We start from the raw sequence: 14,929 nt of genomic DNA, 5'->3' as shown, positions 1-14,929 counted from the left end.
GTTTCCATACCATTCATCCGATTGCGATGAAACTTTGCTGAGTTGTGCGCACACCCCTAAAAAGGTTTCTGAGTTAGTTGGACCCGGCTAGGTGGCGCTGGTGTCGAGATTTTTCGAAAAATTATGTTTATGGTCCGATCTGGCTCATATTCAGAATATACAGAGTGATTCAGGAGGATAAGGAATTACTTTGACAACTCATTCTAGAGGCTAAAAATAAGAAAAAAACTCATATAAACATGGTCCGAAAACGCTTCGTTAGCGAGTTATACAGAGTGAAAGATTTCGCCCGAGTTTCAGTTTCTCATTATATTACTAGGTAAATTAAGGCTTTCTGAAATTCTGGGAAGGTTAATTAAGGGGCAAATTCAATTGTTTCTTATGGTTTTTGAGCTGGGAAATCGAAAAAATAGGACCCAGAACTGTATTTTCTTCCAAAGGATGTTACCATTTAAAATATTTTAGTTACAACCCTTGGACCAACCCCCTTCACCAAGAAGGGTTTGAAATTCTATTTCTCGTCAAAAGAAAAAGTGGTTGACCCAATATCTTATCCTGAAAGTTACAGTATTCTATCTAGAACGGTTTTAAAATTGTTGAGAGAGGATTCCATGCTTTTAACTCACTCTGTACACACACACACACACACACACACACACACACACATATATATATATATATTTACACATCTAACTCATGTATTTTAGATTTTATGAAGGTTTTAACCTAAGATTAATAGTTTTAAAAATATTATAAACGCATTTTTTCTTGTCTGATGTTAAAACATCTGTATAAAAATACATTAATAAAATATGTGAGTTTCTTTTTTTATTGTAAAGAGTGAGGTTAAATATACTTCGTATTTAATACTGTTGTAAGCAAATGTTGGCTATAAAATAAATAATAAATTAACTTAGGATATATGAAATACATAAATATATATATAATTTTATTTGAAGTTATAAATAGATTTTGGCTTAATTTGAGATAGGGTAGTTAATGTCATGTAAAATAGTTTTGATCCATAATTTTAAACTACTAACTATTTGACCCCATTCGTGTAGCTAGACTCATTTACGGTTAACGAACTTATATAAATTATTAGGAAAGTCATATTTATGTAGTTGTTACATGTTGTTCTAATAAAACTATATTTAAGTGATATAAATCTAAAATTCCTTTTTTTACATATTAAATTAATAAATTAAATTTTATGATTATAAATTTTTTGTTTATTTTCTAAATAAACCGATCTTTTTTAGGAAAGGTAAGTTCATATTATTATAATGATGATTATTTTGTAACCATCAACGACTAGAATATATTGGTAAAATTATTTCATATGAATATTCCGGAAGTCTCCAGATATCCTATGCAACTTTCTGGATTCGGGTCCGTAGGTATCCGCGTCCCTTGTTCGTGACTTGTGAGTAAGGAATAGTCTTGTACAGACTCAGGTTAGACCTGAGTCGTGTGGTTAATTGAAACTCAACCACCAAAGAACATCGGTAACAACAATCTAGCATTCAAATCTGAATAAAAGCAACTACATTTATTGGTATTTGAACCTGAGTACTTTCGACTTCGAAATCAGTTGATTTATGATGACGAGTTTAACTAATAGATGAACCCGGCGGGTTAATTATAAATTAATAAATTGTAAAATGAAAATGTATTTCATAATTTTTTTGTACTCGGTTCCAAATTAAATTGGATTATTTATTTTTATGTAATTATTTACTAAAAATTTATTATTTTTTTTTTATATAAATAAAAAATTTGTAATTATAATATATATAATTATTATTATTTACTATATTATTTTTAATAATAAAATAAATAACTGATGAAAATTTTTATAAATTTTTTTCTTACCGCGTAAGTGTATAGTAATAAAGAATTTATAGAATATAGCTGAGAATAATTCTTATCATTATCAGGCACGAGATTCCAACCAATCGTATTCTGTGTTTTTTAACCAGGCATAAGGTGAGAGTAATTCTTATCATCATCAGTGTTAGTAATAACTGTCAGTCCCTTCTATTATTTATTAACATCAAAAAATATAAATAATACTTTATTCATTATTAGGAAATATTATCAAAAAAAAAAAAAAAAATCGTTTAAGGTTTAAGTTTCACCACAAAACATTCCGAAATACAAGATTAAGACTAGGTTGAGGCCTGGTACTTTTTATGCAGAAATCAGTCATGATATGATTACTGCGCAGCTCTTGCGTTTCCATAGCAGAACCCAAAAACAAAAATGAGGTATATTCTTCATTAGAAAATTTATAAGGCGTTGTTAGATAATCACATATATACGCTATTCCCATTAACTTATTTATACGTTTACTACCCTCATATGCAATACAAAAAACTTAATTCTTGCTATCAGCGATTAGTATTACCAAATATGAAATAAATTATCTCAAACAAATTTAGATAAAATTAATTTGTAATTACATTTAAATATGTCTAATAAATTGTTTTATTTGTTTTTTCTTTTTTACAAACTTTTCTACGAAAAATATGGTATTACTTTTGATCGAACGGGGATTTGTGGTTGGGGGGTGGATAAAATTGAATTTTCTTTATGTTTTGTGGAATGAGAAGAACGAAAATACCATTTACTTAAAATTTAATTTTCTTATATATAAAAAATCTGCGGCTAGAAAATCTCCAAAAGTACTAGATCAATTTCATTGAAATTTATGTTTGCTTTAATAATGTACTCGTATTTGAAGTTATGCATGTGACAATTTGATGAAGATCGATTTAATCGTTCGTAATTGATCAATTTAAGATCAACAAACAACATAACCTCGCTTGCCTCTATAGCGCGAATTGTAGTATCTCAGTATTTCATCCGGAGGTCCCGGGTTCGTATCTCGGACAGGCATGGCATTTTCACACATGCTACAAATCGTTTATGTCATCCTCTGAAGCAATACCTAACGGTAGTCCCGGAGTTTAAATAAAAAAAGAACTACATAACCTCAATTTGACGTTATGTTGACTTTGTGTATTTATCATACGCGTTTATACAGTGAGTAGGGTGAGAGAATTTAACTTTATGCTTGTGTGTAGGGACTACTCGTTACTCGAACGTATTTAATGCGTTGTACTTTGAAAATCAGTACGTTTCTGACTGCAAAATAGAGAGGGCGTTGGAAATAAAAAGTCAGACTTTTTGCGTAAAACTACCTAAGAGTTTTTTTAAATTTTGATTGTTTATTATTCTAAAATATTTAATGCTTCTTTTATTTTTTAATATTGAAGATTTAATTTTGTTTAATTCCTGGTTAAAATATGCCATAGTTTGATATACTGTAATTTTTTAAATAAACTTTGAAATTCTTACGTTTGTATTTAGTGTCTGTGGATTTTAATCAAATCATTTTACTCAAAATTAATTCTCTACAATTTTTGTAAAAAAAAAAAATTTAAAGAAAATATTGTCATTTAGTAATATTTAAATTATATTTTAATGAAAACATATATTAATAAAAATATATTTTAATTAAAATATTTATATGTATTTTGTTTTGTGCATTTAACAATATTATTTTAGTTAAACAAAAATAGTGTGTTTTTCGACCCCATTCTTTTAATCCAGATTTCACAAAAATCATTATCAGGCACATTATCATTATCATTAACAGGCACGAAATTGCAATCAATTGAATTCATTGTTTTTTAACCAATCATAAGATGACAGTAATTCTTATCATTATCAAGTACAAAGTTCCATCTAATCGTAATCTTTGTTTTTTAACCAATCATAAGGTGAGATAATTATCATTATCAGGCACAAAATCGTTTTTGAAATTATGTACGTGTGTTGAATTGTTTTTGAAAACAATTTTTTGAAATTTTTCGATAGTAAATGAAGATTTACACAATGATTAATTTTCTGTGTATGTGTGCGTGCGCGTATGTGTGTCATCTTCATGTGAATATCTAAAAACAATTTTTTTTTCGAAATTCCACCTTGGAAGGTATGAAGAAGGTAAAAAAAATTGAAAATTGAATCATTGCAAATTTACACTATTTCCGATTATACCACAGTAATTCATTAGATATGGGGGTGCAAGTATTCTTCAGATAAATATCGAAAAACCATTTTCGAGTTTTGTTTCAATTTTTTATTTATTTAAGGGGTGCGACGGTGTACGACGCGGCGGCTCAACCAATCCAGCTACTGTCACTGTTACTGCATATGCGATGCGGCTGGCTGCACCTGCCTCCGGTTTCTCGACTTAAAAACATAAAATAAAAAAAAAAGATCGGTCGCGACGGGAAACGCAAGTATCCATATATAGTATGGGCGAACCTGTGGGGAGGAAGCTAGATAGCAATATAATATTATTAGGCCAACATAATATTTTAATTTAAAAAATTCTATGTAAATGAAAATGTAGTAAATTCGAATAAATTTTTTTTCAGGATAAAAACTTGGATGTGATACAATTAAAAAGTGAAATTATTGAAATTTATAACGTAAATTTTATTTCATCGCTAATATTTACAGACGAATTAGGTTTTAACGGAATTTTTCGTTGGCCTAAATAATTTTAATTCTTTTTGCATAAACAACATATTCTTTAATATACATGAAAAACGAGAAGAATTTTATATTACGTTTATAAATTCAGAAAATAAAACAATAGTTATAACATTTCTGGAATTTTGTCGAGATGAAGAAAACTTTTCCAGTTTTGTTACTATTATTATCAATCCATTTTATGGATTATAATACGTATATACTCGTAAGGACTGTAATAATATTATTTATTAACCACCCCATTCTCTCTACTAATGTTTTGCCCGTGGTAAACTCTAACCGTACGTTTACTAGGGTTCATTTAATGCGTCCTCACTCGCTCTGTAAATTCCTATAACATTCCAAAGACGACGATGCGAGATTCCAGGTCTAACGATTTTATACTTGCCAGTATATGGGTTCTATAGTAAAACAGTTAACTTTTAAAATTTAAATAACAAGGTTTTGTGAACGTTCACTAATTTCTTTTTTAAATCTGCTTTAGTACGAACATAAAACGTAAAAAAAGTTCATAACTTTTGAATATCTAAAGTATCCTTTACACGCACATTTATCATGGAGGAAAACAATCGATAACATAAAAAAAAAAAAGGAATAGCGGGGAAAATTTATAAAAACCAATACTGGGAAATACACTTTGTGAACCCACAACATTATTAACATAATTTTGCTATCTGACAATGTTAATTTTATGTAGTTTTAAATAATAAAAACTGTTACAACATTAGTAGAACACTATATCTATCTTACCTATAATAATTTTATTTTTTATTTATTTATTGAGTTGCATCACAATCATGAGAAAATTTGCTCTAAGCTACAATAAGCTTTTTTGCGGAATTGCATAGTAAACTATTTCCACTTAATTTACAGTATTAATTATAGTACAGTATTTTATAATATATTAAATAGTTTTTACGCAATTTATTATTAGATTAAAATTTGTCTTACGTTGGAAAAAAATTATATCTTTAAAAGAAAATTAATTAAATTTTAATGTCTAAAATGATTATGAATACAATAAACTAATTTCGCATAAAAATCAAAACTCTATATTCTGACAGATGGAACAAAGATTTTGAGTGAAAGTTTAGGCTAATGCCAGAAAGTGATGTTTCAGTTCAGTCTTCAATCTAGAAATGCCATTTATAGATCTCAAATAAATAGGAAGTTGATTAAAATAAGAACTAACAAAAAACTTGGGTGATGACTTCCCATAACTAGTGAAATATTGCGGCACATTAAACAATATACCTGTTCCTCTTAATTCATAATTCGTTATTTGATATTCTTTATAAGTGTTCACAAAATAGTTCTTCAGGATTACAATAAAGATCAACAAATTATGTAACTTCATAATTACCGCACTAGCTATCTCAGTATGTCCAAACAAAATTTAAAAATTTTAATTAAAAGGTTTTCGACCGGATTTAAAATATACTGTGGTGCATAATAATAATAATTTATTTATTTTGTACAACAGAATAGCTACTTGAGCCTTTGTATATTGTACATTGAACAGAAAAGACTAATAATGTACATATAAGTTAACATATTCAAATAAATAACAAGTTTACGTGTATATAAGTAATAATAAATCTAATTTATGAATCTATGCATAACATAAAAATAATATTAGTAATAAAATAGTCCAAAACGTAACAAACATAATTTTCATATTATTACAGTTATAATAATAATAATAATAATAATAATAATAATAATAATAATAATAATAATAATAATAATGCTTTATTTTTAGTATTTCATTTTAAAATGCATTATTTACAAAACATAATTACAATATATATTTCACAACATATAGTAAGCCAATATTCTAAAGCTTAATTTGAAAATCATCAGCTGGAAAGTTTGTGTATTAAGATAAGATAAAATAATGCTATCATTGAAAACAAGAACACTACTTAATAATCTTTGTAGAATAATAAACAGAGGGAAAATATTACTGAATAGAAAAATAGTAACTAATAATAATAGAAAATAATATTATTACTGCTAATATTAACATGCTATGATTATCTTCACAGGAAGAAACAATTCCGTTTAATACAAATAAGATCAAATTTATTATAAATATCACAATGCAATAAAAAAAAAAGAAAAAAAAAAGTAAAATAAATTAAAAAAGTAGCATGAAGTATTATAAAGGTAGATTTACGTAACAAGTATTCATATTTAACATAGTTCATTACTATAAAGTAATTTAACTAGGAACAAAACACTTATACATATTTACACTCATTTACACTCATACATATCATCCTCATTCATCCTCTGAAGAATTATCTAAACGGTAGTTACCGGAGGCTAAACAAGAAAAAGAAGGAACAAAACACTTAAAAAATGAATTCCATTTATTTTTACTTTTAATTCATACAATTGACCAATTACATTTACTTTTTAATCATTCAAAGGTAATAACTTTAATATATTTAAGTTCATCTACCTTCACTTAAAACAATCTGAACTCAGGCAGAATGTAATATGAATCATCGACATCGATATTAAAACTAAAAAGGTGAAATGCTGCTACATCACCATACATAACATTATAATCATATTCAGTTGAAATCCTAAGCTGTTAATAACTAGTTCTCTTCTATAATATTGCCCATATCAGCAATAAGCTACCAGCTTATTCTACTCCTTTCCGTTCAAAAAATCAATAAATAAATCACGTGACAGCTCGATTGACTCTTGCCAGCGACTTCTCCACTCAGCGAGGGCAGGACTCGAGCAACAAAATGAAAAATATCCTCTTGCTCTTTTATATTACAAAAGGAACATTGCACATTTACATCTCTGTTCCATGGCTTATAATTAGTATCGATTAGCCCACACATTGTTTCCTAATACATTTAACACACGAGGATTTATTTATCTGCGTAAATAAATACTTCCCCCGGATTCAAATTCGCAATTTATAATGACTACGATACAATGAAGCCCCTGCTTTCAAAATCAGATCTCCTCCGTACTTATCTTTTATTCTTCCCAAGAAATCTCTCTGTCTGCTTTTCCAATTTTCTGCGTTATCTAATGCTAAATTTACAAGGAGATTAACATTTAAAGCTAGCACCGACTATTCTTTAAAACCAGAATCTATTGTTATTTAATGTTCCTAATGCAATAAATTTTGATAATCTACTCTCGTTCATTTTCAGCAATTTAAGTACATAATAAAAATTAAATCTCAACGTAAATTGCTCCAAAAAAACTCTCCGGTTTTTAAAAGGAGAATATAATTAGAGTTATTATTAGGAAGTCCAAATACTCTCTTTATAAAAGAAGAGCTGCAACTACTATAGATTATCGTATCGCTTAATATCTTTAAACAATCTTTTTTTAAGAAACATTAAATTCCATAGAGTAATATAGTTAATCTTTAGTGAAATATAATCGGTTGACTTATCCAGATTTAAGAATGAAGCAAGACAAATATTAAGCTTCAAAATTTAACCGTAAAAAGAAAAACTGGTACTTAACAGAGTTAAAAGGTAGTAAAGTTAAACTTTATCCCGCTACAACCTGACGATTTAACAATATCTGGATAATCTGAAGAAAATACATAATAATGATTCAGTGATGTTAAAATTAACCCGAATACATAAATATCTATAATACATATAAAAAAACTGGTTCTCGAAGTTAAATGAATTTAAATAACATTAAGGGTAGCTTTTTGCGTGGTTTTGGCGTTTAATGGCTTGTAACCATAAAGTAAATTAAGACTTATTAAAAAAAAAAAACAAACACTAAAGAACCTTGTAAAATTTCAACAAATAAATTACATTCAGTAAAACTTAAAAGGATGAAAGAAACTTTTAAAAAAATTAAGAAAATTATTTTTATGACAGGACAAAATTGTCAAACGTGATAACTTGTTTTAAATTACAATTAAATAATTTACGCTATTCGCTCCGTAAAAACTCATTTCAGTTGCGTTATTTTACCAACATAATTCAGTAGATAATTATAATGGACCATAAATACGTCATTAAACTAGAAGAGTTCATTTAAAATTTACTCTAAAAGGGTATATTATAATAGGCTATATTAAACAGCTCTATTATTAAGATTTCAGGTGTGGTTATATACATTTAGTTCTTCATATTTTTGCTAGAGAAAATTCAGTCATATTATCAAGCAATTTTTATTTTTAAAGAATTTTTTACTACATCTCTCTATAAAAATATGAATATAGGTTAAAAACGTGAATGAATTTTTAACCTATAAATTATTATTAAATCTATTTATTTTTTTCCTAAATATAAACAGATAAAATAAATTAAAACATGAAAAAATTATAATCAAAATTATTACCTAATGGCTTCAATCATTTGTAATCCCATATTAACACAGTTGTACGCATGGTTTGGCCTGGAAACTGGCAGACCAGACACGCAATAATAACAATCGCCAAGAATCTTTATTCTCATACACTGATTTTCCTGAAATAGAAAGAAAGTAAGTACATCATTATATCTCTTATATTACGTTAAAACGTTAATTTAATAAATTAATCTTTGGTAATATTAATTACTTGACGAATTTTTGTAAAATTAATAAGTTATTGTTAGAAAAAATAATGTTCACAAACAATAAGAATAATAATAATTCATATTTTTAAAATATATATATAATTTTATTAGGGTAAGAAAAATATAAATATTTGTTGTGGAAGGTAAGTTTATACAACATTTAAAAAAAGTAAAGCAGGAATTGCTTCCAGATCGGCTACAAATTTAATTTTTGATATACTTGCAAGTTGTGCCCGTATATGTACATTTTGATGATGTCTACAACAAAAGTACTATTTTTTTTAACAAGCTACAGTTAATATATAAAGCACAAAAATACTGTTTAATTTTAATCCAAAAATATCTTGAAAAAGAAAAGAAATTAATTAATAAATTTCAGCACGTACAGTATAACAGTAAAGGAAAGTCTTGTTCATTTGTTACATTTATCTTTAACACGAAGAAAACATTTCTAAGAATACATGTAACGCATAAAAAGTATACTTAATATGTTTTTTGTTTTTTTAAAGCACATATATATTTTTAGAGTTGTCATTTTGTAACATTTCAATTTTTCTTTTCTTTCTTTAATTCCGTAAATATATTTTTTTCATATATATATATATATATATATATATATATATATATATATATATATATATATATATATATATGTCACTTGTATTACCACGCAATTGTAAATGAAATTTATAACATCAATCACTTTTTTAAAATTTATATACTGGTGTGAAAGTTTTCTTGCATTTTTATTTCAGAAATTTTTATTAAAATATCTAGTAAAAAAAGAAGATTAATTTAAAAATATTATAAGTAATTAATTCGTTTTTCTAAAGCCGCATTATAAAAATTTTAAAATATGAATCGATTTTGACAGTAAAAAAATCATTAAGGAAACCTAAAATTAAAATTGATTCTTCTTTCAGAACTCTGTGGGAGAGTGGTAGTGTTTCAGACTTTCATCCGCAGTTCACGGTTTGAATTTTTGTCAGGCATGGCATTTTTCAACCGCTAAAAATTCATTATCATCCATGGGTAACTAAGTGGGCGTAAGCCTGTTATTATTTTCCCATTTTTTAAACACTATGGGGCCAACCGGTAATCGCCTAGAAGACGTTGCCTTGGTCGCGACCATGTAACGTGGCGTAGACTTCCCGCACTTGTCTCAGGTCTCTATATGGGACTTCCCATCAGGGTCTCTTCCGGTTCATAGAGACACCTCGACTTCCGTTCTGGATGCCGAAGTGCCCCTCTCCAGAAAAGCTGCCCTTCCCGTCCCTACCTACTCTGGGTCTGGGTATGTCCTTGGCTTACCCCCCCACGGTCAAGCGCGCTCACCGCGCCCACTATGAGGATCCTTAATGATTTATCAGAAGCTCCTTGACCTGCCCATTCTTGCGGGTGGCTGAAGCATGTTGTTATTGGTTATTGCATAAATAAATATTTTGTGGTGTATGTTGCCAATGATTGAAGTTATGGAAATGTATAACTTATATATAAGTTATTGCAATCAATTTAAGGGGAAAGAAAATTCCCTTATGGATTTATGAATTTTATATACATGTATATAGAGAGTATTTTAAATATATATATATATATATAAAAGAGTTAAATGTTCTACCCTTGTGCGAAACAATAGTAGCGAACAGGGAGAGGTGGAAGGACCATGTTAATAAGATGGTAGACGGAAGGTTCCCCAAGGAAATAATACACAATCGACCGAAAGGCAAAAGAAGTGTGGGACGACCAAGAAAGCACTGGTAACCCTTTGAAACCGGAACAAGTGAATCGCCAATACCGCGATGGAAGAAGAAGAAGAAGATATACATATATACTTATATTAATTTTTATTAACTCAAAATTCCAATTCCGACAATTTTTGTCGTTATTCAAAGTATCTATCACTGGCAATGAATAAGTTCTATCCGTTGATAATTAAAAAAGACGCCTCAATTGGGCATGTCCGTAGACTACCAAAACATACAAACATATGACTGTCATCATTTAGTAAATAATTGTTGAAAACAAAATTTGTCTTTTATTGTGAGATTTCCTCATAAGAGTTTTCGGAAATAATTACGGTGGAATAAAAAAACGTACTGAAGATAATATTTTCGATAAATAAAAAACATTTGAGAAATCTAGTAATTCAGAAATCTAGAACATTTACCGAAATACAATTCAAAATGTCAGCGATTTGTCAAATTTTCTGGAATTAAATGAAACTTAATTCAGTAAGAATTAGTTTTAATTTTAAAGAACAAAATAGTTATTTTTATAATAAATATAATTATATGGATATAAAGCAATAAAATATCATTTTTTAATTTAGGGAGATTGACAAACAAATTCATAAATCATAGCCTAATATGCGCACTAATACGTTTGTACATCTAAATTTAAAAGAGTCGTGTGTTCAGTATACGAATGAATTTACTGATAACAACTCTCATAAATTTTTTACTACTGTTAATTTATTTTAATCTAATCTAATAAAAAAAATAACCGCTGTTCTTTTGCTTTTCTAAAAAAAATCGTGAAAAACAATTTTGTCGGCTTTTGTAAAACATGCTATTATCTTTTAGAAAAACAATATTTATTTAATTACTCATAGTATTAAATGAAAAAAAATAACACTTTAGTAGTAATCATTACGTAAAATAAAAGTTTCATAATACGAACAAAAATATTTGATTAATTTTTAATATAATAGTAGCATTTAAAAATAATTTTTTTTTAAAAACCAAATTGCCTAATTATACATATATATACTCGCGCGCGCGTATGTGTGCGTGTATATATATATATATCCTCGCATCGCCGTCGCGACTTCACCCGCACTATATGGTAACAATTGACCGCGACGTTTCTCGTCGCGGTCAATGTTTTTTTATGTGTTTTTCATCAAGTAACCAGAGGCAGATGCAGCCAGTCGCGTTGCACAGAGTAACAGTGGCTGTTTTGGTTTTGACACCACGCCGTACACAATCTCACCCCTTAAAAAATCAAAGTTAAAAAAAAAATTAGGGAAAAGGTTTTTGAATATTTATACGAACAGTATTATTAAGCGCAAATTTACTAAATATCTCGTTTAGTGTAGTAGAAAGTGGAGAAATTTTGCAAACATTTTTCAGATTTTTTTTATTCCTTTCAAGGTCGAATTTCAGAAAATCTAGAAATCGATTTAGGTAGACTTCATAAGAAAGCTTTTTTTTAAACCCTACTCCCCCGGGTCGGATTTACAGCTAACCAGAACTCAGCCCGAGAGAGTGTTCTTATACTCTAAGGTGGACTCCCCAACCACCGACAGTATGTCTGGCACGGCAGCCCCCCCCCCCCACCAGTCGGATCTTCTAAGTCGCTGCCTCTAATCCCCTACGGACTGTAACCGGGCCCGACTATGTCGTTCCGGGCCGCCCGCCAGAGACCGGGACTCAGTCATAGACATTGCCTGCCTCAAACCGCAGAAAGGAGAGACCGGGTCCGGCTATGCAGCCTTCAGCCTCGCAACCCGCGGCCGGGATTCGGTCTAACTTATTCCCATCCTATAAGCCATGGAGTCCATAAGAAAGCTACCTATTGTAATGGGTACCATAATTCCACTACTGGAAAATTTCGATATGTCTTCGCGTTTCACATCCCACATCCCACAGACCCCAAAACCACCATCAGTTAAACGTTTATATATACATTAATCATACACGGTATTCGATTAACACAATTTGGTGAATCTCGAAGACAGTACCAGATAACAATCCTCTTCTCACAACTTTGAAACCAGTGACTGTAATGAATCCAGCACCCTTATAACTCTATCTCAAATGATTAGCCTTACGACCTTTAAAAAAAATCCCAATGTAATACGTATGACCACATATTCCAGTGTAAAATTTTCCGCTCTTTTCATTGGTGGGGTCAAAAAATAGGTCGTTCTATTTAATAAAAGAAAGTGTTAACCTTGAAATAAATATCACGGTCAAGTTAAAGATAAAATTCAAGGTCACCATGAGGTGCTCCCCTCAGTCCCCCTCCAGTAGACCGTAGAGTAACTTTTGTTTAGGTAATTTTTTTGAATTGTTCATAGTTTACGAGAAAATCACTGGGGGAGGGTGTTAAAATGAAACAACCATACATTAAAAATATTTCAATATTACAAAAATTGCATTTTTATAATAAATGATAATTATGCGATAGATACCTTTTGCATTCTTTAATTCTAGGAAAATGCATGCATCTGATTATATCTTATAATTTGAGAAAAATATGAGAAATGCGTAATTTTTTAAAGCAGTTAATTAAACTTTTATAAAAGTTAGCTTACCTTTGGTAAGCTAACCTAACATTTGAAAGTATTTATCACTATATTTTATACAATTATTTATGCAAGTATGAATAATTTGCTCGGAAATCCATTACAGAAATTAACATAAAAATAACAGCAAAACTTCTGCAAAGCTTTCTAAGAAAGAGTTTTAAATTAAAAAAGCTTTTCATTAAATATTACTTGAGAATAAAAGTAATGGTACTTTTCGCCATAACTTTTATAGTAATGAATACAAAGCATAATAATAATAATAGTAGTAAAAATAATTTCTTACAGTTTATAAATATTTAATGTTTTTATAAATATTTAGTTTACAATTCTATTTAAGTGATTAATAAAACTTATTATTTTTTTTAAACAATGTCAATTATGAAACATAAATTTCTTCACTTCCTAACAGCGCTGTATGTGCAGCAATCATTAATTATATATTATCTACGAGACACGATTCACTTCAAAATATAGCATAGTCATGTTCAACAACAGAACTTGATTCTATATTAGTCGATACCAGCTCAAAACACTATGTCGATTTATACATAGTTAGGTTTCATTTTCCAGCATTTTAATAAAGGAAAAACAAAAAAAATACATGTACGTTTTAGTTCCAGTTAAGAAGTAATCGTATATGTTTCATTAATTTTAAGGTATAATTTACTCATTTAATAAACTTTATCTTGTTGAAAATATTATAACATATTTCAATTAATAAAGTAGTATTTTTTTTGCATGTCGTTGACTTCGTAATCAAATATTTCTACTTTTTTATAATTATGCCTTGTTAGGTAGATTTCATAAGAAAACAACCTATTGTAATGAGTTCGACTTCCGTAAAATTTCAACATATTTTCGCATTTCACATCCGCAGACCCCCAGAACGTCCTTCAGATCAAAATTTTCTCAGGAAAGATCTCATCTTTCCTGATAAATAAAGCGATAATGGGTTCAACTGGTTCACCAAAAATTTCAGGAAATAAGGACGAATCGATATTGGTCAAGACGTTCAGTAACGAACTGAGTCGATCACTTTTGCGTTTCACAAATATAGATGGTAGCAACATAAAGGCGGTATACCACAAATCCTTGAATACCAGCCGAGGAGTAATTCTTGGCCAGGAGATCGATGTTACTGACATTGCTAATGAGCTTTGTCCACAAATTGTTCTAGAATTGAAATGTATAAATAATGTCAAAGCGGAGGGGAAAACCTATCCCTCTTTTATTAACGTTCAACCTTCCCGAACATCCAGAGAAAATAAGAATAGGTTACCTGTCGATTCGAGTACAAACATTCATTCCCAATCCACTGCAATATTTTTAATGTCAAGGGTATTACACACACATTACAATATCTTACTCGAAAACTGAAATATGTGGTGTCATCGTGAAGCTATTCATGCAGGAATAACCATCGAGAGGAAGTTATTATTTGCTGTTTGGGAATAGAACGCAGTAAATTACTCTTAGACACCTCATGAAT

At 29.1% G+C, this 14,929-nt stretch overlaps 1 protein-coding gene across 6 annotated transcripts in view; it reads right to left on the bottom strand.

The window, feature by feature from the left end:
* Positions 1-14,929, bottom strand: part of Ac76E (adenylate cyclase type 2 Ac76E) — a 778,210-nt gene that overhangs the window by 146,085 nt on the left and 617,196 nt on the right. For all 6 annotated transcript variants that reach the window (XM_075368679.1, XM_075368681.1, XM_075368680.1 and 3 more), the window contains one exon: positions 8,911-9,038. In XM_075368679.1, the coding sequence (XP_075224794.1) occupies positions 8,911-9,038 (128 nt within the window). The remainder of the gene's footprint in view (positions 1-8,910; positions 9,039-14,929) is intronic.

The sequence above is a fragment of the Lycorma delicatula genome, chromosome 6 (assembly GCF_047948215.1).
Source record: "Lycorma delicatula isolate Av1 chromosome 6, ASM4794821v1, whole genome shotgun sequence".
Taxonomy (NCBI): Eukaryota; Metazoa; Arthropoda; class Insecta; order Hemiptera; family Fulgoridae; genus Lycorma; species Lycorma delicatula.
The sequence above is the reverse complement of the archived record's forward strand: the minus strand, read 5'-3'. Positions and strand labels throughout refer to the sequence as shown.